General features: G+C 40.2%; 1 protein-coding gene across 1 annotated transcript in view; it reads left to right on the top strand.

Moving 5' to 3' along the window:
- The window catches only part of NEMF (nuclear export mediator factor), a 1922187-nt gene that overhangs the window by 996610 nt on the left and 900697 nt on the right, over positions 1-24880 (top strand). Inside the window, exon 18 of the mRNA XM_044074284.1 lies at positions 19041-19103. Within this exon, the coding sequence (XP_043930219.1) occupies positions 19041-19103 (63 nt within the window). The remainder of the gene's footprint in view (positions 1-19040; positions 19104-24880) is intronic.

Genomic DNA, 24880 nt, shown 5'->3' with positions numbered 1-24880 from the left:
AGTGCAGAGCAAGTGGGTAAACATACCTTGCAGTGTGGTTTTGATGCTTTAGAGGCCTCATGTAGAGATGCTGTTACAGGGTCTGTCATACGTAGACATGCTTGGCTCAAAGAACAAGCCTTACCAGATCATGTCAAAGCTAAATTACTAGATGCACCTCTTCAAAAAGATGTATTGTTTGGTGTTAAAGCTGAGGAGGTACTAAAGAAAATGGAGGAAAAGGCGAGATCAATGCAAACAGTGAAAGATTTCCTGCAGGTACAACCTCCACGTTTCAGCAGAAACTGGCCTTCAAAAAATTGGTCCTTTCCAGCCACGGACAGACCTCAAAGAAGCAGATACAGGCGCCCGAGAGGTAGAGGGCAATCTCAAGGATCATTCAGAGCCAGGCAATGGCAAGCACCCAACCCCAAGAGGTGGAGAAGATAGATCACAGTCATTCAGAAAGCAGACACAATGACTTACCCCTTTACCTGCCAAGCAAAGCTTTAATGGCAGCACCTTTAGGCGGAAAACTGGCATTATTCTCAAAGAAATTGGCATATTGTCACAAAAGACAAATGGATCCTGGACATTATAGACAGAGGCTACAGATTCCACTTTCACACCCTTCCAAAAATGAGAGGCATGCCAAACCTGCCACAAAATCAAAGGGCAGAGGCACAAAAACAAATTTCAGGTCTCATGGACATGAAAGCTACTCAAGAGGTGCCTGCAAAAGAACAAGGTCAAGGGTTTTATTCCAGACTATTCCTGGTACCAAGGAAAGACAAAGATTGGAGACCTATTTTAGATCTATTCATCTTAAACACATATTTACAGGTACCAAAATTCAAGATGCTCACATTACAGCAGCTTCTTCCCATGCTGGGCAAGGAGTCTTGGCTGGTAACATTGGACGTCAAGGAGGCATACCTGCATGTCCCTGTCAGACAAGATTGCAGAAGATACTTCAGATTTCTTGCAGGTTCAACACATTATCAATTCTCTGCATTGCCCTTTGGCTTATCTACTGCGCCCAGAGTGTTTACGAAATGCCTAGCATCAGTAATTGCCTTCTGCAGACTTCAAGGAATACAAATATACCCATATCTGGACGACTGCCTGATCCAAGCGGACAGCAAGGACATACTTCTGAAATACCTGGCGTTTGTGATAAGACTGTTGAACTTTCTGGGATACACAGTCAACAAAAAGAAATCAAAACTAATACCCTCTCAAACAATAATTTTCCTGGGTGCCAGCTTGAATACAGACACCCAGATGGCCTACCTCACGCCAGACAAAGAAGGGCAACTATCTCAATACTTCAGCAAAATGGCAACCTTCACCAGGCTGACTGCAAGAAAAGTCCTGCAGGCTCTGGGATTCATGGCATCTTGCATCCTGCTGATCCCATGTGCAAAGCTGCATATGAGGAAACTTCAATGGTACCTAAAAAACTTATAGTCTCAACACAGCCACAGTTTGGAAGCAATTATACCACTCATTCCATGTCTTCAAAAGGAATTTCTGTGGTGGGCTCAAGCATGCCAAAGAAACAAAGGTCTCCCTTTCTGCATACCTCAAGCAAATCAAATCATCACAACAGACTGCTCGGACTACGCCTGGGGGGGCACACATGAGAGATCAGTGCATTCAGGGAAAATGGTCCCAAAAAGAGAAGCACCTACACATCAACCAAAAGGAAATGCTAGCAGTGCAAAATGCTATTATGGCCTTCAAAGACCTACTGCATCCAGGCCAGCTATTGATAAGGACAGACAACACCACAGTGATGTGGTACATAAACAAACAGGGGGGAACTCATTCATACCCCCTGTGCAGACTAGCCATGACCCTTTGGAACACAGCTCTGGAATTGCAAATCCAACTTCAGGCACAATTCCTGCCAGGGAAGGAAAACACACTGGCAGACGGCCTAAGCAGAAATATGACGGATCCACACGAATGGAAGTTGCATCTTCAAGTTTTCGCAAAGATAACTCAGACATGGGGACAGCCAGACATAGATCTCTTTGCTACCCACAGAAATTACCAACTGAAAAAATTTTGCTCAAGGACCTATCATCCACAGGCCTGGAAAGTGGACGCACTTTCCTTCAGTTGGACAACATTGACAGTCTATGCCTTTCCGCCTCTCCCTCTGCTGCCCAAAGTTCTATTAAAAGCCAGAGCAGAGAGGCCAAAAATGATTCTCATTGCTCCAGACTGACCAAGACAACACTGGTATCCACTCCTGAAGAGCCTGACTCATTCCCCACCATGGATCCTACCTCTAGTGCCTCTTCTGTTGTCCCAGCACAACTTCAAATCTCTTCACAGCCAGCTCAAAACCCTAAATCTAGCCGCATGGAGAATCCCTTGATTTCACAACAGACCATCCTCTCCAAGGAGGTGCAGGATGTCGTCTTGGAGGCCAGAAGACCTTCTACTAGAAAAGCCTACTCCGCCAGATGGAAGCGGTTTTGTGCCTGGAATCAGAAAAAGGGCCAGAATCCTTGGGTAATAAATATACCTCAAATATTACAGTACCTAGCTGAGATGTTAAACAGTGGACTTTCCTTCTCCTCCATCAAAATCCATGCTTCAGCCATTTCTGCACAATTCAACACAGATCCTCCTTTATTCTCTCATCCTCTCTTAAGACAGTTCCTCAGATGGGCTAAAAATATAAAACCCCCAAGGAAACCACCAGTCCCTGCTTGGGACCTCAACTTCATATTGGAAAAGCTGACCCTTCCTCCATTTGAGCCAGCTGCTTCAACAGAACTACAATATTTGTCATGGAAAACAGCCTTCCTTCTGGCTATCACCTCAGCACGCAGGGTTTCAGAACTACAGGCCCTCATGGCTGTGCAACCTTTCATCATTTTCCATCAGGACAGAGTTTCCTTACGAACCAACCCTACCTTTATGCCAAAGGTAGTATCCAGTGTAGCCTTGAATCAGACTATCCGCTTACCTACCTTTTACCCTAACCCACAAAACAAAGGGGAACGACTACTGCATTCCTTGGACATTCACAGACAACTACGTTATTATTTGGACAGGACAAAGCCATTCAGGAAATCCGAGCAACTCTGTGTCCTATGCTACAGGTGCTCAAGGAAAGGCTATCTCCAAACAGACAGTCTCAAAATGGATAGCCCACTGCATACGCTTTTGTTACTCATTTCATGGAAAAGCTGTGCCTTCAAGCATCAGGTCCCACTCCACAAGGGCCACAGCTACCTCTGCAGCTTTCCTCAGGGGGGTTCCTACCAAGGACATTGTGGAAGCAGCCACTTGGAGTTCAGTGCACACTTTCTCCAAACACCATCACCTTCCACTTTACTCAAAATCTAGAGCGGGATTTGCCACAGCTGTCTTGCAGGGCATCCTTGCTCCTCCTAGTTCCACTTAGTGCCTGCCACCCCTACTTAGCTTTGGGATTCTACCCATCTGTTATGACTGCAGCTGTATGCACGATGAACATAGTACAGTTTTGTACCTACCATAAATGTAGATGTTCGAGTGCTCATACAGCTGCAGTCCAGGTTTCCCTCCCTCCATCCCCTCTTAGGACAGGCCTTATGGCAAACACCTTCTCATACAACCTATTTGGGGTTTTCTTTTATGGTGTATTTGCTTGCAAACTACTGTTTTTTGATTATTCTATATTGCATGACTACATAAGTTTATGTTTTGCCTTCCTTCTGGGGGCACCTGACATCTGGGGCAAGAAAAACTAAAGAAGATGGCGTCTGCTGGCTCTTTTATACCCCTGCCGCACTGACGTCAGGGAAGAAGCGACGTCAACTGACGCTGGACCTAGACTTTGGAATTCGGCCGACCGAGGACCCGCCTGACGGCAGGATAACCCATCTGTTATGACTGCAGCTGTATGAGCACTCGAACATCTACATTTATGGTAGGTACAAAACTGTACTTTTTTTACCATGATAGCTTTCCTCAACATTTTTGGCGTCTGTGGCTTAGTTTGTTTGTTTTCAGCCTGCAAAGTTTTTGACTTTGCTGCTTAGCTGTCAGTGCTTGCTTTTCAATTGAACTGAACTAGTTATTATTTTGCATTTGGTTTAATTCAGACTTTCCTAGACTTGTTGTTTAACTGTGGATGTCATTCAGTCAACTGAATTAATAAAATGTTTTACTGTTTTACTTTATATTGATTTTATTTTACTGTTGAGTTTTATATTTATTTTATTTTATCATGTTTTTTTTACAGTCTACTGAGCTGTCTGATATCATACTACTGTGTTATATCTATAATTTTCTTGAGTGTGTTATTTAATTGGTAACCCATTTGGTCTAGGCAACACTAATCCTAAGCAGGTATTTTGAATATAGTAATTCTTTATACTTGACCATGGAGGAAGTAAGCATTTATGCATTAAATAATTTTACTGCAAAATAATTTTTGGGTGGCATGTGAACAGTGGCACATACAGCAGGAAAGGAATATTCATACCCAATTTTATTTGTAGTAACTGTAATGGACTTCATGAATTACTTGTTACTTTAGAAGGAAAGCAGAGAGGGTTTCCTAGATAGTGAGGTCCTCTACCAGTACAAGCACTTATTTGCTTAACTTTTTCATTTTTCTCACGAGTGGGGTACAGTATTTTTTTTTTCACAGTTAGCATGTGTTACTGGAAATTAATGTATGAACACTGATTTAATTCATTAACTAGCCAGAACTCATTCCTTTGGCCTATTGCCACAGTGGATGAAATGTTTGGTAGGGAGTGTGAGACAGTAGCACTGGATCATTTTCTGATGTTGGTAATATTCACAATAAGACGAGAACAGCCACGGTGCAGCCATTTAAGAGATGAAGAAATACAGTCAATCTAAGCACCACACTGTGTGCTTTAACTTATTACCTTCAGACTCTAATCCTTTGAGTCATTGTTATCACTTTTACAGTTCGTGTGTTAGTTGAATTGCTTTAAATAACTAGTGGACATTCCTTCCCAGTAACTATGAAAACATACAAGTCCACTTCTGGTGGAGTAGAGCGATAAAGCTCTGATTGTAGCCTAGGTGACCTGAATTTGATTAGAGGCTTAAGCTCTTGATGGCATTGGTTGTGGAGAATGGTTTTGCCCATCCTAGTAACAGGGTGGAATGGAGCAGGATAAGTACTGAGATAAAAGCTTGGAGGAGGGGTGACCATGCAAATGCACATCTGGGGGACAGGCTTTTGGCTGACCAAGCCACCATCTGGTGGCTGCAGGAGTGTGTACTCAAAAGGGGAAAGCATTGTGAGCCTCTGCATTGAAGTGGGTAGCTCATTTCCCTCTCAGGAGGTGTGGGATTAAGGCCAGTATGAAAAGAAATGTCCTCATAGCCAAAATGCTAGTGAGAATGCAGTAAGTCCTCATGGCTGCCTGTATGCCAGAACCTGCCCCAGTATAACTATTGCTGTCATATATTTAGTGTACAGTTCCACCAGTACAAGGGAACAAATGGGCTCAAGCATAGTAAGGGAAGCCTTAATGGTAGGCAGGCACGGCAGCAAAAAAGTACAGATGTCTCGGTTTATGTTTTTGCAGTCTTGAACATGTCTGTACAATTATTACTGTGAATAGTAAGCAGACACACTGCACTTTGTCATTGCAGTTGTAAATGGTTGTTACTATAAATGTAAAGCCTTAATTGTTACTGTAAATGGTAACATTGCACAATTTGCAAATGTGAAGTAAACATTATATGAGTTATAAATACTACATTATGTAAAAATATTTGTCTTATAGGGCAGACTCCCACTCCCCTCTGAGAGTGACCCCCTGGTATAACAGGTTTAAACCAGTCTACAATAGAAAAATAAATGCAACAAATAAAATTAATCAGAGGACATTTATTTATAATCACACGTGTTGGCTACAGCATGTGCAGTACTTACCATTGACACATTTCTCATGATGTTCATCGTGTTTCACTGTTGCAGTCCTAACAAATGGGTTATCCAGCTCCCGGTAACCCCCAGTTGGCCAGAATACCAAAGGTAAGTAAAAATGACGTTGGTTGCCATCGGTTATAAAGGGCATCAGGGCGTCCGATACAAAATGAGGCAGATGACGTCACTTCCTGAGTTTTCCTTGCCGCAGAGCCTGAAGCAGAAGCTTTGCATGCACGAGTGCCTGTTGGCAGTTTACCTTTGTTGGTTTCTGACTACAAGAGTTGAAGTCTACTACAGCTAAGTACCCCATTGGGGATACTCTTTCCTTGCCTTACCGAATGTCAGAAAAAGTTAATAATTGCCTTACCTGTGGAAAGCAGATTCCCCATAGAGATTTTCATTCCTATTGCATTATTTGTTTAGGCCTTGACTACGACATTCCCAAGTGTGATCTCTGTGCCTCCTTTAATCCGCGTACTAAACGTCGTCGAGCTAAGATTTTGGCAAGGCATTTTGGAGTTTGGCCTAAGTTCATTGGTATGGCATCCGCCAGTCTCCAGGCTTCAGATGTTCCGAAAAAACGTAAGGATAAGGACCGTGACAGGCCTCAGAAAGCTAAGTCCTCGAATGAGGTTAAGTTGTTCGTCAGTCAGGCGGTAGCCAGTGAGATGACTGTGCAGTCCCTGCAGTCCGCAGATGTACAACCGCAGGCCTTGATTGAGTCAGAGTCCCTTAGACCTTCGGCCTCCGTTTTGCCTTCCGACCTGCCGCCGGTTGCCTCTTCTGCTGGAGTTGGAGCCGCTAAGCTGACTCCGGTGTCTGAGGCCTCCATTTTGCGTTCTGACAAAACTTCTTCCTTCATCCTCTGCTGCAACTTCGGCGGTTGCCAGGCCTCCCGAGTCCTTCAGGCTTGCAGGTAAATCTTCCATTCGTAAGACTGTGAAAAAGCAACCTCCAGCGTCTCGTACCCCTCAATCCCAAATGGTTAAAATGGCTAATGATTTGATGACTCTTATTAGAGGTTCTCATCCTCCTCCTCCTAAAAGGAGTGTGGATCTTTCTCCTGAGGTTTTGTCCTGCTCAGGTTCTGATTCTTCCAGCATTTCTGCTGATGAAGAGGAATTTTTTCAGGCTTTTTCTCCTTTTGAGGATTCAGATGCAGAGGAGTCCATCCCTTCGGCCTCTCCTCCAGAGGATTTCTCTTTTGGTGATGCTTTAAATACCCTCAGAGAGCATTTTAAATGAGAAAGTCAGGATTATCCCCAATCCAAGAAACAGATTAGGGAGTTTTCAGATTTACCTCAGCATAAGCCTTTTGCTATTCCCCGTGTTGGAAGTTGTTGATGTTTTTCTGGAAAATTCCTCGTCTCCAAATTCGGTTCCTCCTGCTCCCAGGAAACCTACCAGGTACTACAGAGTCCCTGATTCTTATCTGTTTCTTTTCAGGAATCCGTTGGCGGATCCAGAGGTTATTTCTCAGGGCCCTAAAGGAGTTAAGGCCACTGTTACCAGGAATCCTGTTCCCTCTGACAGGGAATCTAGGAACCTAGATAGGTGGGGCAAGAAGGTTTATACCTCTGCCACCCTAGCTATTAGGGCTACTAATTGTCTATTTCATATGCCAAAGTATACCAGCAGCACATCTTGGAGGCTATTAAGTCTAGGATAGCAAGTGTACCTCTTTTGGCAGAGAGTGAAGACGTGCAGGATTTACTGAATTCCGCCAGTCTGGTCAATAAGCATTCTTTTCATTGTGGTTTTGACATCCTTGAGGCCTCCAGCAGGGCTATACCTACTGGATCTGTTATTAGAAGGCACCCTTGGCTCAGAGAACAGCCTCTTCCAGAACCTGTCAAAGATAAGCTTTTGGATGTACCTTTGCATAAAGACAGTCTTTTTGGCAGCAAAGCAGAGGAGGTACTAAAGAAGATGAAGGATAAGGCCAAGTTCATGCAAACTGTTAAGGATTTTCTGCAAGTTCAACCTCCTTCCTTTAGCAGAAATTACCCTTCCAAGAATTGGACCTTTCCTGATACCAGTAGACAGAACCGTTCCAGGACTAGATCTTCTAGGGGGCAGGGGGCTGCCCTTCAAAGGTCTAGGCATTGGCAGGCTTCTACTTCTAAAGGTGGAAGCTCCAAGCCTGCATCTCATTCAAAACACTCTCAATACTTTTTACAACTTCTGCCTGTGCTTGCTTGCTGGGAGAGTCCTTTAGGGGGAAGGTTGGCCCTTTTGCAGCTATATGGGCCACTATCACAGATGACAAATGGGTGCTCAGAACGGTGCCCCTAGGGTACAAGTTTTCTTTCTGCACCTTTCCAGCTCCCAAGGGATTTCCGGGTGTTCCTCCACACTAAAGGGCAGAAGTAGAAAAACAATTTTGTCTCTGTCTCATCTGGGAGCAATAGAATCAGTTCCTGCTCAGCAGGTAGGCCAGGGCTTTTATTCCAGGCTTTTCCTAGTTCCCAAAAAAGAAGGCACCTGGCGTCCTATCCTGGATCTTTCCATTCTGAACTCTTTTCTAGTAATGCCAAAGTTCAGTATGCTCACTCTGCATCAGTTGCTACCACTGCTAGAAAAGGATTCCTGGCTGATAACCTTGGATCTCAAAGAGGCTTATCTGCACATTCCTATCAGGGAAAGTTGCAGGCAGTACCTTCATTTCAGAGTGGGCGAGCAACATTACGAATTCTCTGCACTGCCCTTTGGCTTATCTACTGCTCCCAGAGTCTTCACAAAGTGCCTGGCCCCAGTCATTGCTTTTTGCAGGCAGAAGAAAATTCAGATTTTACCCATACTTGGACGACTGTCTGATTCAAGCAAGTTCTCAGGAACAGCTATTAAAGAATCTGGAATTTGTAAAGACTCTTCTCTTCCCTTGGTTACACTCTCAATGTGGAAAAATTGGAAATGGTACCATCCAAGGAGATAACATTCCTGGGAGTGAGTCTGAACACAGACGCCCAGATGATATATCTCACCCAGGAGAAGCAGACAACTCTTTCAGTTTACTTCAAGGACTTGGCAAGCCTGTCCCAGCTCCCTGCAAGGAAATACCTGCAAGCTCTGGGATTCATGGCATCTTGTATTCTCATGATTCCATATGCAAGACTGCATATGAGGAAATTGCAATGGTACCTCAAGAACATTTGGTGTCAACACACACAGGACCTGGATATGATGATTCCTCTGCTTCCATCTCTGCAGGCAGAGTTTCTATGGTGGGCAACAGCCTGTCTACAAAACAAAGGCATGCCTTTTCGGACATGTCTTGCCACTCAAGTTCTGACTACAGATGCATCGGACTACACCTTGGGAGCACACCTGGATGGCAGATGCATACAGGGACGTTGGGATGCCCAACAGATGCACCTGCACATAAATCTAAAAGAGTTGATTGCAGATCAGCAGACCTTACTAGCTTTCAAGCATCTTCTTTCTCCAGGGACCCTGTTTGTCAGGACAGACAACACCAAGGTCATGTGGTACATCAACAAGCAGGGAGGGACTCACTTTTAACCCCTGTGCAGGCAAAGTATGAATCTGTGGTCCATGGCAGCATCTCTGGGCCTGCATCTCTAGCTCAGTTTCTTCTAGGAAGGCGCAATGTTTTGGCAGACCAGTTGAGCAGGCAAACCCTGGATCCTCATGAGTGGCAGCTGAACAGAGAAGTCTTTTATAGCATCATTCAACGTTGGGGCACTCCTCAGGTGGATCTTTTCTCCTCCCCAGACAACCATCTGCTATCTCTCTTTTGCACCAGACAGCAGCACAGCAGAGCCTGGAAAGTGGATGCTCTGTCCTTCCCTTGGACATTGCTATCAGTGTACGCCTTCCCTCCTCTTCCTCTTCTTCCCAGAGTATTAGTGAAGATCAGGGACGAATGTCCAAGGGCAATTCTCATAGCTCCGGACTGGCCCAGACAGCATTGGTATCCACTGCTTCCCAGTCTGTCCCATCTTCCTCCTTGGCATCTTCCTCTGAAGCCAGATCTTTTGGTTCAGGAAAGCAGAAACATTCTACATCCTCATCTTTAGTCTCTCCATTTGGCAGCATGGCTCATTGTATGACTCCTCCCCTTTCTTCCTCACTTTCCCAAGAGGTTGTTGACGTGCTGAGGGAGGCCAGGAGGCCTAGCACTAGGAAATCCTATACTGGCAAATGGGAAAGGTTCTCTCAATGGATGCAGGCTAGAGGGGAGTCTGCTTCTCAACCTATTCTTCCTCTGATCCTGGAGTACCTGGCTGATTTGCTTCAGGGTGGTCTTTCTTTTTCCTCTATCAAGATCCATGCTTCAGCCTTCTCTGCTTATTGTTCTCTTGAACACTTTGATGGCCGTGGAGCCTTTTCTTATTTTCCATGCAGATAGAATCTCTAAGGACTAATCTCTCCTTTATGCTTAAAGTGGTTTCCAGCCTGACTCTTAATCAGTCCATACACCTTCCTACCTTCTTTCCTAATCCTCGCAATAGAGGTGAAAGGATCCTACATTCTCTTGATGTGCACAGACAGCTCAGGTTTTACCTGGACAGGACTAGGGACCTTCAGAAATCAGCACAGTTATTGTCAGTTTTGCCTCTGGAGCCCAGGGCAAGGCTATTTCTAAGCAAACCATTTCTAAATGGATTGCACATTGCATTACCTTTTGCTATTCCTTTCATGGCAAAGCTCCGCCTCAAGGGTTTAGGACACACTCTACTAGAGCAGATTCCACTTCTGCAGCCTTTCTAAGGGGTGTCTCTACTAAAGACATTTTGGAAACTGACACATGGTCTTCTGTTTACACTTTCACAAAGCATTATAATTTGCCTCTGTTTTCCAGAGCCAGGGCAAGGTTTGCCACTGCGGTGTTGCAGGTCATTATCTCTAACCCTTGATACTGTTGGTTCCTCCCCCCTTTTTCTCTGGGCTTTGGTAATCAACTCATTTGCTAGGGCTGCAACAGTGAAACACAATGAACATAGTACAGTTGTGTACACTTACCGTAAATGTAGGTGTTCGAGTGTATTCACTGTTGCAGTCCTAGTTTCCCTTCCTCCTTCCCCCTTTTTGTGGTCTTCTCCTATTCTCTTTTCCTGCGGTACAGGCTTAATTTGTTATTTGTCAAATTGTTTTTTGGTTTAAGCCTTATTTTGTGGGGCTCCTGACTGTTATGGCAAGAAAGACTGAGGCAGTGACGTCATCTGCCTCCTTTTGTATCAGATGCCCTGACGTCCTTTACAACCAACGGCAACCAATGTAATTTTTACTTACCTTTGGTATTCTGGCTGACTAAGGGCTACTGGGAGCCAGATAACCCATTTGTTAGGACTGCAACAGTGAATACACTTGAACATTTACAATTATGGTAAGTGTACACAACTGTACTTTTCTCATACTTGCCAAAGCTATTACATCTCCTTTTTACTCTGTTTTTGTGCGTGTTAGTTTTTTTTTCATCTACCATGCAAATTTACATATTTCAAATATATTTTCTATTAACTGCAATGAAATAACTTCATTCCCTCTACACACATTAGTTTCTTTGCTCAGGTTAAATTTAATTCTTTGTCAGCTGTTTGTCCCTCATTTGATCATTTTGCAATAATCCGTAACTGGGTGTGGATAAAGCAGGATTTGCCCACAGCTGATGTGGTTTGACCATGAGTGAGAAGCGCGACTGATCAAACAAAACCAGCAGTGGGTAAGTCCTACATTACATACACATAGGAGTGGGTTATTGCTGTTGTACAGTGACATTATTTAAGAAAGAATTGTACCTGTAGTAAATAATGCCTTTGCATAAATTGGCTTTAATGCATTTCCTCCAGTTTCTAGTAGTCTGGGGATGTCTAAGATATGTCCTGCTGATGTATTTAGCCTGCACATGCCAACTCCTATGCAGTACATTGCATTTTCCTCCCTTAAGGTACTGACAAGTCTGTCTTCTTTTTTCTTTTTAATTGATTTTGTAATATTCTGCCCTGAGACTCTCTTCTAGAGTATGTTAGTGTGGGATTTTTTTTTAAACTGCTTAGGTTCCCTACTTAGAACCAGATTTTTTCCTGCAGAGAATTTTTGTGTTACATTGAGCATGCTGATTGGTCTGTGCAGTCAGCAAGCAGTTTTTGAATATTGTATAATTATATAATTTCTGATAGTTCATATGATTTTGCCTTATACTATGAATCATGCAACATACTAAATTCAGTCTGTAGCTCTGTACTTTAATTCAGTAACAAAAGCATCAGTATGCTGTGTAGGACATGATGGTGTTGTAAAGAACAAATAGATATTTGGCAGATTCTCCTTTGCTGACAGTCGTTACTCTAACACTTTGTTTTTATTACAACAGTGCTGTCTATTTCTCCCTTTCAAAGTCAAACATAAACTTTCAGGGCTTCTTCTCATGCAGTAACATACCACACTGGGCCTTTTCTGGCTTGTATATTTTGCTCACATTCAAAATTCAGTTTCTAGAGCCTGAGTTTTCACTTCTGAAACTAATTACCTTGGAGACAGCAGTTTCATGATGACTGCAGTTTTACCTTTTTTTCAAGTAAAAGATTAATTTGTTTATCATCATTGCTATCTTATGACATTGGTATTTGAAGATGCAGTGGGGCGAACACTGATTGATTTGGCCAGCTTCAGCAGCATTTGCATTCAGTTTGATGAACCCATACAGGATACTAAAACACTGAGGAACGTTGAGGAACTCTGGTAGAGACTGAAAGCACAAATTATTTTAAAAGCGTGTGCATACATTACAGTAGGGAGGCATTTGAGATAGTTTATGTAATACTAAAGGGAATAGCGGGATGGTCAAGAAAAATAATCATACCACTGTGTAAAGTACTGAATTAGCAAATGATAGAATATAGTGAAGCTTTTTGTAGATGTTTAAGGAAGTACCTTAAATAGCTATAGAAAGACTGAAGTCCCCACCCCAATCCCCAATCCAAAGGGGAAGGAAAGTAAATGGTGAATATTCAATTTTTAAGCTACAAAGATAGGTCAAAGGAGCTATAACCTATTTATTTTGTTTATTGATGTATAGGCTTCTGAGAAGTTTTATATGTCTGGTCTTCAGAACATATCTGGATCCAATTCTTTTTGAAACCCAGAGTTCATGGGGCTGAAACCAGGACATGTAATATGTTTACTGAAACTGTATAAAGGCACTGGAAAAATGGGGAATCGTTTGTAACACAGCCTCTACCTAGATAATGAAAAAATGTATATATATCACTCCTAGTTTAAGCAACGCGAATCACTGTATGCCATTAAGGAATCAGTGAATGATTTTACAGATGATACAGTGTGCAGATTTGAGGTTACGTCAATCAAGCTTCTAGAAGAACAGTACCCAACATGCTTGAGATTCAGACTTATGAATCTCTAAGGACAGAATGACCATTTCTCCTAGTTCTTCCATTATACCTTTGGTTAGGTCTGACATACTTTCAGTCAAAATTGTGCTCATCCTTTTTCATACCCCTATTTCCAAAATACTTTGAAACCCATTTTAGGTAAGATGGATCTTAGGAAGTAATTGTTTGCATTATTAAAATACAATATCAGAAAGTCTTTCCATTGTTTTGTATTTTTTGTGCTAAACAGATAGGCATACCAATGGGCAGTTTCCATTTGAATTGCTGGCTGTGTAATTTTCTGTTAAGATTCTAGAGGTAAGCGTCCCCATAGGTCATTTTCCAGTATGACAGCAGTTAATACAGATGATTAAGGCTATGAACTGTTAATGACCACTTTTAGTTAGCTCAAGGTTTGATTCCTTTAGCCTCATTTGTGTATACTCTCTGATTCTCAGCAAGTCACTTAACTGTACAGTGCTCCCAAGCTGAGCCTGATGTGGGGTTAGTACTTTACTCCTGTTACCAAATAAATAAATAAATATATGTATAAATGTCTTCCACAGCTACATTCTTCAAAGTTGCTTACTGTGCTGCTGCTGCGCACAAGCTGTTAGTGTGGTATGGTCTTCTGTTAACAAAACTGTAATGTCCAGGGCCAGTGCTGACCTGGTTTTGCCATTAGTCAAAAGTCTGGTTTGTTGGGATCTTCGTCCTTTTGTAGGAATTATAGCTCAATGTGCAACCAAGCCAGACTGTGAGTGCAGGGGCACTGAAATGTAATATACCAGTGTAAGGTATTCACCAGAACAATAACTGACTGAAAAGAATAGTTCACTTACCCTATTATCATATAATAGGTAAATGTGCCTTTTTTGCATTAAATTCGTTTAACATATCCTCTTTTCTTACTTTCATAATCCTATATGTTTTCTGTGGTCTACACTTAGTGTTTTGTTGGTGCACGAAGGACACTATAGTATGAGCATAGCCTAAATAAAACATAGGTTAATTGTTTAGTTTGTATTTAGCCATTATGGCAGTATGGTGGATTAGCTGTTACCTTCTGATGGCAGAACAGCAGTGACTACTAGCTATGTGAAATGTTTGTTAGCTGTATCTTTTGCTGTCATGTTTATGAATTACTGTTTGAATGCATTTTCATACCTTAAATATTTCCTGTGTTGGAATCTCTGTCTGCCACTAATGAATGCTGTTGACAGGTGATGGTCTCCGTAAGATTATTATGGTGTCTTTTTTTGGCCATAAAATAAATCCTTTTCCCTTACCAAAAGAAATAAAAAAAAATCCCTGAGCACTTATGTATAACGTAACTTCCAGATCTCTCTAACAGAAAATGGGGTGTGTGGCCACTGTGCCTGTATACCTTTTGCATCAACCAATCTGATCTTTTCTGAAAACCATTCTCAAGCATTGCTCAGGCCTTTTTGATATTTTTTCACAGCCATGGACAGATTCTTGATGGTATTCTGCTACAGCCTCTCCAGTTGACCATTGAGCCTTCCTCTGCAGTACTGCTCAGTTCGCCCATTCATTCCTCTGTATTGGCACCTCCAGAAGATGCAGGGGCTAATCAGTCACCCATTTTGATCCGTAGTTCCTAAATCATTAACACCTGTATGGGGTTAAAGTGATGGTCAAGGGAAAATGGTTGCCATTAGTACATGGGAATGTGGGGGTTGGTCTTATCATTATGCTTGTATTGTGTACTGGATGTACTCATGCTTCTAGTGTCCTTAGGGAAGCACATGAAGTAGGCTGTTGTGAAGTACACCACACCTCTTTCATTTATTGGTCCCTCCCACCCTTCCCCTGAGACAGCATCTTTGTGCAATCCTGACTGTCCACTGTGAAAATTCTAAACATTGGCCTTATGCCTGACATAACTCCCTGTTTCCCTCCTGAGAAAGGTGTGCAAGTATAACCTTATCATCCCCCCAGCTCCTCCCTCTTTTGAGCTTGTAATCAAACTGAGGTTACCAAGGTCATAATCAGGGCTTCACCCCTGAATGCCACTGAAGCTGGATGATGATATGAATTTTGAGAATAAGTTTACACCAAGCTGTATGACCTAACCAGTTTATAAAGATAAGGGACAGTTCAATAATCTACTGTTATGATGAGTGCACAACTGTACTGTCTGCTAAGAGAGAACTGTTCTTTCTGACATTATTACTCAATTTATCATATTGGAAATCAGACAGAACTTTTTTTATGTCGCTGAGTTTATCAGACGTACTCCATAGTATATTATATTTGGTACTTAATAGTTGGTGCACATTCCACCCTGCAAGAGGCCCTTGACATGATGATGAAGTGGATAGTTTGATCTGTTCTTTATCTGAATGGTTAAAGAAATAAACATATGCTCTTCTATGATAAAAAGATTTAGCTAGACTGAAGAAGCTTATTACCAGTAAAAGTACAATCAAGGTCACATTATCTGAGACCGTTGTTTATTACATTTAGTTCGATTCATCCTCCTGTACTACTAGAACTGTAGCTTAGCTCACAGTTGCTTCAGCACCAGTGCAAACCTTTCCAGGCTTCCAATCTTTCCATTTACCCACAGTCCACTGCTGCCCCCCCCCCCCACCTTTTTCAGATCTTGTTTGTAGCTGTTCATATTAGCTGTTTGCAATTAATTGGACTTTTTTGCCATATTTTTTCCAGTCTGTGGAACTACCCTTTAGAGTTCCATCTCTGGGTAAGTATTTTTCTACATCTCCATGTAGAGATTTCAAATTTTGACTTTATGCTACTTAGTTCCCCACCCCTAACTGTTATAAGCATCATTCATTATTTTGTGTGTGTGTGTGTGTGTGTGTGTGTGTGTGTGTGCACACGTGTGTGTGTGTGTGTGGGTGTGTTCAGCATGTATGGAGGTAGACTAGGCATTTGTTGTTTGCATGGATTACTGCTTCCTTTTGTGGTGTGTTTAACTGAGATTGGGGTCTTTTTACTATGGAAGAAACCAGGTTAAGAAGTGTATTTTGTGTGGCCATAAACTGCCACCTCAGGGTTCCTATGTAAAATGCTTTGTGTGCGTAGGAGCTTCCTGTGAGCATCATTGTGCAATCCTGGCTCTCCACTGAGAAATTCTAAATATTGACCTTATGCCTGACATTTAATCCCTATTTCCCTCCTGAGAAAGGTGAATAGGTATGACTTTATCATCCCCAGCTCCGCCATCTGCTTGAGCCTGTAATCAAACTGAGGGATTTCACTTCTTACAAATTTAATAAAAGAAACTTAATTGATCACAAAAGCAAGTTTGATACTAAAAGGATTAATTTCCTTTAATGAGATGCAAGATCTATCCACCTTCAAGAATTCCCATGTTTGGGGCGAGGGTCTCATAAAAATGATAAAGAAAAACATAAAAAATTTCCTGTTTCCTTTTCTCCTGTTAAGTTCCCTGACAGGCAATATAATATGGCGTTTTGTAGTATCTGGTGTAGCCAAAATTTTAGCAAAAGTTGTCACTGAATTCTTTCTATCCTCTCAAAGTTTGCAAGGTTATTTCTCATGGGATCCTTTCTCCTTCGCCCCTAATTAGAGAGCTTGTTTCACTGTTAGTTCTTTCTTATTTTTTACCTATCCTATTAGAGTTGTTTTTTTTCTCATTTTACTTGCTCTTTTGAGATGTGTTCACTGTTTTCTCCCCTTTATCCACTTGTTTCCATTGTTCCCTCTCCATAACCTCTGTACCTCCCTTTTATACTCTCTTCTTCTGGTTTTCATCATTTTACCCATTATGAGTGAGTTTTTCTTCCTTCTCTTTTTTTCTGTCTCTCCTCATGTTTTACCCAACATGTATGAATTTTTGTTCTTATTTTTTATCTGCATGTTTACCTGCTGAATTAGTCATAGATTTACTAAATAATGATCAGTCTCTTGTCTTCATGTTGTACCACCCTATTTAGTAAAATTTCTGTATTAAATGGCAGTAGATTTTAGGTTTATTTAATTAATGCACCTTTTATTTTCTGTATTATCTTCTTTGCTTTGCATTTTGGTACAATTGAAATATGACTGTTTCACGTTATACTTCTTTTAGATTCATGACATTTATTTTAAAAACAGTTTTATTAATTTGAACAACAGTAAACTCGGGCATTACAGAAATGCAAACAACATTGAAATTAAACAGCAATAATAACCAAGTATATAACAGTTTAGTGAAATCAGTAGAAGCATACAGAATGGGCGGCCATGGTTGTGCAGTGGTTAGCGTTGCCACCTCACAGCAAGAGGTTCTCCGGTTCGATACTCGGCTGGGGTGCCTTCTGTGCGGAGTCTGCATGTCCTCTCTGTGGTTGCGTGGGTTTCCTCCGGGTGCTCCGGTTTCCTCCCACATCCCAAAGACATGCTGTAGGTGGATTGGACACTCTAAATTGGCCCTAGGTGTGAGTGTGTGCATGTGTGTGCCTTCTGTGGATGGTTGGGTGCCGGGCTGGCAACTCAACACTGTAAAACTCCACTGCCAGTCATGAGCGGACAGGTGATCTGCTGTGGCGACCCCTAACCCGGAAAAGCCGAAAGAAGAAGCAGAAGCATACAAAATCTTTCTTTATACAGTATATATGATATATCTTATCTTCTTGTTTGCCTCCTTCAACATTGTTTGTGCATTTACTGTGTATGTCTTTTGCAGCAATGTTTAATGTATCTCTATGTGTGTGTGATTTAAATTTATTTATTTAATTTATGGTATTTTGCATTTTTTCATATTTCTCTCTTTTGACTGTCACTAAAAAATGGTGCCATCCTGGCACATTTTCCTAGTTAGCAAAATAAAACAAAATTATTATTTATTTCTAAGCTGTATTGTGTAAAAAGCTGGATTATAGCTGCCACATTTCTGATAATTGGTAGTTGTAACGCAAATCTGAAGTAGTAAATTCTGCTTGGTGTATGTTCCAGTTATCAGGGCTGATGATTTCATTTTAAAGCAGTCCTGTATAAATTCATTTTACCACTATTCACAAAACTCAAAGTAGCCATTTCAGAGGATATATTTTGTTGTCCAAAACACTGTAAAAGTAAAACTATTTCAACTTTGTGTCATCTCCTGAATATCTGGAATAGTGAAGCTTTGTCTTTGTATGCCACAGGATCAGAGGTGACACAGTTTTGCCAGCTACATTTAATACAAAGACTGTAAAAAGTGGACTACTGTGTTATAGTCAGAGGCTTCATTTGTAAAAAGTATATTCTTATGATGCATATTTTATAAAGAAAAGAAGCAAATCAGATAACCAGCAACAGCAGGAATCTTATCAATTTGATGAGCCACAATTCCATGCCTGCATTTTAAGGTAATGCTTGGGCAGAGCATTTCCTAACCAGACTTTTTAGGAACAGTTTTGAAATGTGACGTTGGATAGATGTTGGCAAGTCTAAGTAGATGTATAAAAAAGCTAAGATTGTAATTTTGTAAAATGTTACAGAAATTTTGAGCTAGCTGGTGTCTTTTGAGTTGTATGTGTTGCAGTCTTTGTAGTGTGGTACAAAAAACTCTACCTGCATATACCCATTTTTTTTATAAGATCAGAAACTGATACTTAAAGATCCATAGCAGACAGTAGAGTCACTGTCTGTTCTCATATGCACAGATTGTAGGCAAGGTTTCTTTACCTGGAATGTGGATTTGTCAAGTGCAAACAAATGACCATGAGTGAACACATTCCTATTCCAAAATGCTTCAAGGTGTAGCTTAGTACTGATGAGTAATAATCTGTCTTTTGTATTTTTAGGGGATATATATGTCCATGCAGATCTTCACGGTGCTACAAGCTGCGTAATCAAGAACCCTTCAGGTAATATAGTATCACAGAAAGTAGAGTAAATAGTGACCTCCATACTATGTTTTTTTTTGTTTAAACTTTCAAGTAGAAGTTTTAGAAAATGTCAGTGTTTGTGCTTTACCCTTTCTGTTATGGATGTTTATTTTACTCACCATGTTTCGTATTAGCTGTTGAAGTCGTCATTTATTTATTTACATATAAGCTTTGCATTTGCTTTGAGCTGTTCTGATGGGAGGGTATGAAGGAGGAAGATCATTGAAGTGTACGTGCCACTAATTGCAGTTATTTTTTTGTAAAGGGCATATCTTTGTGTGTTGCAATAAACATCTGAGATGTAATAGTGTATACTGTTAATTTGTTAAGTAATCTGCTAAAATCTGTGGCTTACTAAAACTGAATTTACACTTGTCTTTGCTGTGGCATAATCTCCATTCTTATTCATGACCCACACATTAGGCTGAATCGCAGGCCTGTCTACACTGATGTTTCTCTTGTTACAGTTCTTTGATTCACCATTATAAACCCTTTTCTTCTAATTATTGTATATATCCACCTGCTAGAACAAATGCTCCATTTTCCCATCTTTTCTAAATTCAAGCAGCAAAGAGTGGGCCAGTCTGCCAGGCATAGCAAACTCCCCGCTTAACTCACCTGGAGTTCCTAACATTTGTGATGCTTTCTTCAGCTCCCTGTGTGCTACCCTTCTGGGAAGCATGCATGCTCCCATACATGTCTTCCATAGCTCAGCTGGTCTGTATCCACTAAGAGTAGCATCCAGTCCTTCCTTTAAGTGTCACCCATGCTGTAAGCTGGAGCCATCTGCCTCCAGAGTGGGTAAGCTGGCAATGGCCACGTATATCACGCTCCTCATCCTGTTTCCTGGAGCACCTGTGTCACTAATCAGACAGGGGTCATTTCAGTCTCAGCCAGAGCCTTAATCTCTTTGGTGGAGGTGGGATCCCATTCAGATGTATTTTCATGGTCTTTCTCAAGTTGTGCGATTTGAAAAAAATAGATGTTGTTATTGTGGGTACTGGCAGGTACTGAGAGTTTGACAGGCTGAGTGTCATTTTGTAATGTAATCAGCTAAAAATAAATAATAACTTCCTGTCAGTGTCAGTTGCTGCAGTCTAATTACCTAGCACTGCTTGTTACCAAGGGTATAGGCAAGGGTTTTGGAACTGAACATCAGTTTCCCAAGTGTGCCCCCCCCCCCAACAACAAACATTGCATTAAACAAGTATGCATTTTCTTTACTAAATATGTATAGCCATAAACCATGATAAAATGCATATTTAAAAAGTAAATTATAGCATGTCTCACTGTGGAAAAAATTATAGTGTTATTGTTAAAAGTGTACACTGATGACATATGCTTTGCTGTGATTGTAGTATTACACATAAATAACTAAATTCATCCTATATGCAGACATTGAGTGTTTTGATAGAAATTACACAGAATATATGTAACTTATACTGTTCAGCTATAAACAAATGTACCGATGAAACCTTAGATAACCAGTCATTATCTTTTAATGATTGCTTCTCTAGAAACAGTACACCTTATATTTGTGGCTAGAAGATACTTTTATTTCAGTATAGCTTGGATGTAGAGTGACATGGCACTATGTATTTTCAGAAGAGATATCATTCAAATGTAATAGATTTCCTTGAGTGGCCAAAGCAGAAGGTCTCATGGTGGTTGCCTTAAGTATCAGACTGAGTGACTGATAGGGCTACCAGTATAATGTCACATTATTTATTTATGTATTTACTAGTAGGGCTAAATCTCTTTAATGTCCTTTCTTGAAAAAAAAAAAAAACTTAGAAAATGAAGAAAAGGTCTGCAGTATGGCCAATAAGTAAAAAAAAGTAGAAATGGTAAGAAAGCACTTGTTGTGTTTGGTGGAATGGTCAGAAATAGAGCACCTTGTGTCCAGTATCAGGAAGTGCAGAGTAATGAATTTGGGAAGTAAAATTTCTGAAGAACATCACATACAGGCAGGGGCATTGATAAAAACACTGTTAAACTTTGAAATGTTCGCCTTCTTTTAAAGGAGAATGCATGAGAAAAGAACTGTGCTGTATTAAAGCGATATTAAGTCAATAAAAGAAAAAGTGTATGTAATTGCTTAAAACAGTGGTTCCCCAACCTTTTTTGACTTGCATACCCTTGGCAATCCATTTCCCTGAAATTGTACCCCTCATATTGTTGGCATTTGTAATAGTTGCTTTTATGTCCAATGTATGTGTTGTAAATGTAACTAATAAAATTTAATAATAAAAAACAATCTTTAATAGTAAAGTGAACAAGCAGTCCATATATATATATGTATCAGCGATACATATAAGTTATAAAGTTATCATACAATTAAACATTTCAAACTTAATAAAATTTCAAACTACAAACAATTATTCAGCAACTTTATCTTGCACATATTTAGTGTGAGCCTTGTGCTTGTTTTGAGGCACATAGTTTTTTGAAATTGGGTTCAACTGATGAAAGGTGTAATCATAAATCTGGAACTGCATTCAGCTTATTACGATATTTGTTTTTAATTAAGACATAAGAAGAGAAAGCTCTTTCTGCTAGTTCAGTACTTGTAAATGGCAAAAGAAACAAAAGGGCCTTGTCAGAAAGTTGTTCGTATTCTCTGCTGATGTTTGCCCAAAAGTTAATAAGAAAGTGCCCTTTGAATTCAGCATTTAAAGTACTATCAGTTGAAAGTTCAATCAACTTCTCTTTCTCCTTGACTGATAATTTAGCTGCCTGGACATATTGTTCTTCAAAAGGATTTGAAATCCAATAGATTTCTTCTTCAAGTTTGGGGAAGTACTTCTGGAAGTCCGATTTTAGCCCATTCAAGTGTTCATTTATTTTCTTCCTTATTTCCCAGGATAGATTAAGCTTGTTTTCAGATAAGAAATTATGCAGAGTTTCAAATACTTCAGTTTGGCCATTTTCAAGACATGACCTCCAAAAATCAATTTTTTTAATCATAGATTCAATTTTGTCTGAGACATTGAAGATCGTTATTGAGCTATTCTGAAGTGTCAAATTTAATTTGTTTATAATCTGGAAAATATCTGATAAATATGCAAGTGCCTGAAGCCAATTACAGTCGTGTAAGCAAGGAAGAAAGGATGGTCTTCAAAAAACACCTGGACTTCATGTCTAAGTTCAAACAGCCGGGTAAGTACTTTACCACGAGAAAGCCACCTTACGTCTGTATGAAGGAGCAAAGTAGAATGAGGACTCATCATCTCTTCACACAGAGCTTTGAAAATTCTTGAGTTTGTGGACTTTGATTTTATAAAATTCACCACTTTCACAGCTTCATCCAAAACAAGTTTTAATTCACAAGGGAGGTTCTTGCATGCTAAACTTTGTCTGTGGATGCAACAGTGGCTCCAACTTATATTGGGGCTACCTTCATGACAAGACCACAAAGACCAGAGTAAATCCCTGACATAGACTTGGCACCATCGGTACATAATCCACAACAATTAGACCAATTAATCTCCTTTTCTTTGAAATAACAATCAATAACATTAAACATATCCTCACCCCTTGTGCGTTGTGACAGAGGATGGCAAAGCAAAAGGCTTTCTTCAACTTCATTGTCTTTCAAATACCTTGCAATAACAAGCAAAATAGCACAATTGGCAACATCTGTGCTTTCATCAGCTTGAATAGTGAAAATTTTACTGCTTTTAATTCTACCTATTACTGTCATTTCAACATCATCAGACATATCTTCAATTCTTCAAGATATTGTATTGTTCGAAAGAGGGATGGTGGTCATTTTCCGCACATGTTCTTCTCCAAGCATACATCGAACGGCATCTGTTATACAGGGAGATATTAGATTCTCGGCTATGGTATGACTTTTACCACATTTTGCAATACGGTAACTAATACGGTAACTAGCTTCAACTGCATTTTCATAGTCTTTGTTACCTGACAAGGATGTATGATATCAGATTCAATCTTTTGTTATTTTCTGCTAACCGTTTGAAAAAACTGCATTACTTGTTTTTATAGTTAGCATGTTTCGTTTCTAAATGTCGTAAAAGTAGGGAAGGTTTCATGCTACCATTTGACAGCACTTCCCCAGACACCACGCATTGGGGCTTAGGACAGTCTTCATTTCCCACATACGAAAATCCATATTTCATGTATCCATCACAGTCCTTTCTCGTTTTCCCTCTTTGAGAAACTAAGGACTGTGCCTGGTTAGTGTTTTGCACCAAAATGTTGGACATGTCTTGAGAAGTAGTCTGATCACATTCCATGCTCATATCATGTGTCAGCTCTTTTGTGCCAGGTTTCAGCCACTTATCCATCACAATATCTAGTAATAAGACAATTACGAAATTAATTTTAATATTAAATTTAAATAATGATAAAAAGAACTGCAACTGTTAAGATAAGAAAAAACTAAGTTTCTCAACTTTTCATGTCAAAAATGTTAGTAGTACTACATGAAAGCAAAATGTGTGTAATTTTGCCCCCGCCCCACAGCCATTCCATTCTCCCATTACTTGGCTGTATCCCCACTTCTCCCCATTTGCCATAAACACTGTTCAAAACTGTCAGTGTGCACACTTTTTTCTAATGATTACAGATATTTGGATTTAATTTAAAACTTTTATTTCAAATATACTTAATATAGCACAAACACTGATAGACATTTGCTAAAGCTAAACAAAGTGTCACAATGAAAACAGACTTGGCATTTAAACTTCTCTGCCTCTGAAACTCATATTCACTGAATCAGTATTGAAATCCACATTCAAAGCAAATGCATCTGATCAGTAGTGGATTAAGATTAAAGGCAGTTTTCAAATCAGTCAGTATGACAATCTTAGAGGCTGCTGCTAACAAACAACTTTATATATCAGAGTGCATGTTCACCCAAAAGTCATACAACATTCCACTACATTCTCTTGCCAAACAAAAGTCATTAAAATAATGTAATTATTAACATATATCTCATTTAATTTCTAATCTAACTCTAACCTAAGCATCAAGTGTAACTCAGCAAGTACTACAATTCAAGTCTGGAAAGGACCAATTGATCTCCAAGAACTTAATTCACTTGGTCTACAAACATGTATCAGCTGCTAAGAGTTAGTTTCCTTTCCCACAACATGACTTGCATAATCTTCAAGCACTACTACTACCAGTGTTTCTCCTAGCTATGTTCTTACATTTTACAGGCATAGCTTTCAACTTTCCATCTCCAAAATGAGGAACATCAGCCCTCATAATTGTGGAACAAATGGACAAAATGTGGAACACGTAATAATGGCTTACTAACAACTTTATCTGGAAGCTCACAGTTAAATGTGCTATTCAGCTATTTATTGTACTTTTTTACAGTTTAGGCTGTGTAGATATACAAAAGAGATGAGGGAATAACAAAAGCCATAAGACAAAAGACAAGCTAAGGTTAAGCTAAGAAAAACAAAAAAAAAGACTACCATTCAAAAACAGCTCTACTTGTCAAATATAAATTAAATTTAAATCTAGCTAGGATACAAATACAATCTACAATTCTGAGAATCTGATAGCAGCTGAAAAATATGCAACTTGTTAGGTATACAAAAATTGCATCTGAGCTGAAATGCTAGCTCTGTGAAACAGAGATAAAGACCTGATTATACCTCTCCATTTCCCCTCATTTTTTAGGATGTCTCTCATTTGGGCCCAGCATTGTACACTGTCCTTCCTGAGAGAAATGGCAAGGGAAAAAGGCTCACAACCAAGCCTGGAACAAAAGTGCT

This window comes from Protopterus annectens, chromosome 6.part0 (assembly GCF_019279795.1).
Source record: "Protopterus annectens isolate FY-2018-M chromosome 6.part0, PAN1.0, whole genome shotgun sequence".
Taxonomy (NCBI): domain Eukaryota; kingdom Metazoa; phylum Chordata; order Ceratodontiformes; family Protopteridae; genus Protopterus; species Protopterus annectens.
Note: the sequence above shows the minus strand (reverse complement) of the source record. Positions and strands in the feature narration are given on the sequence as shown.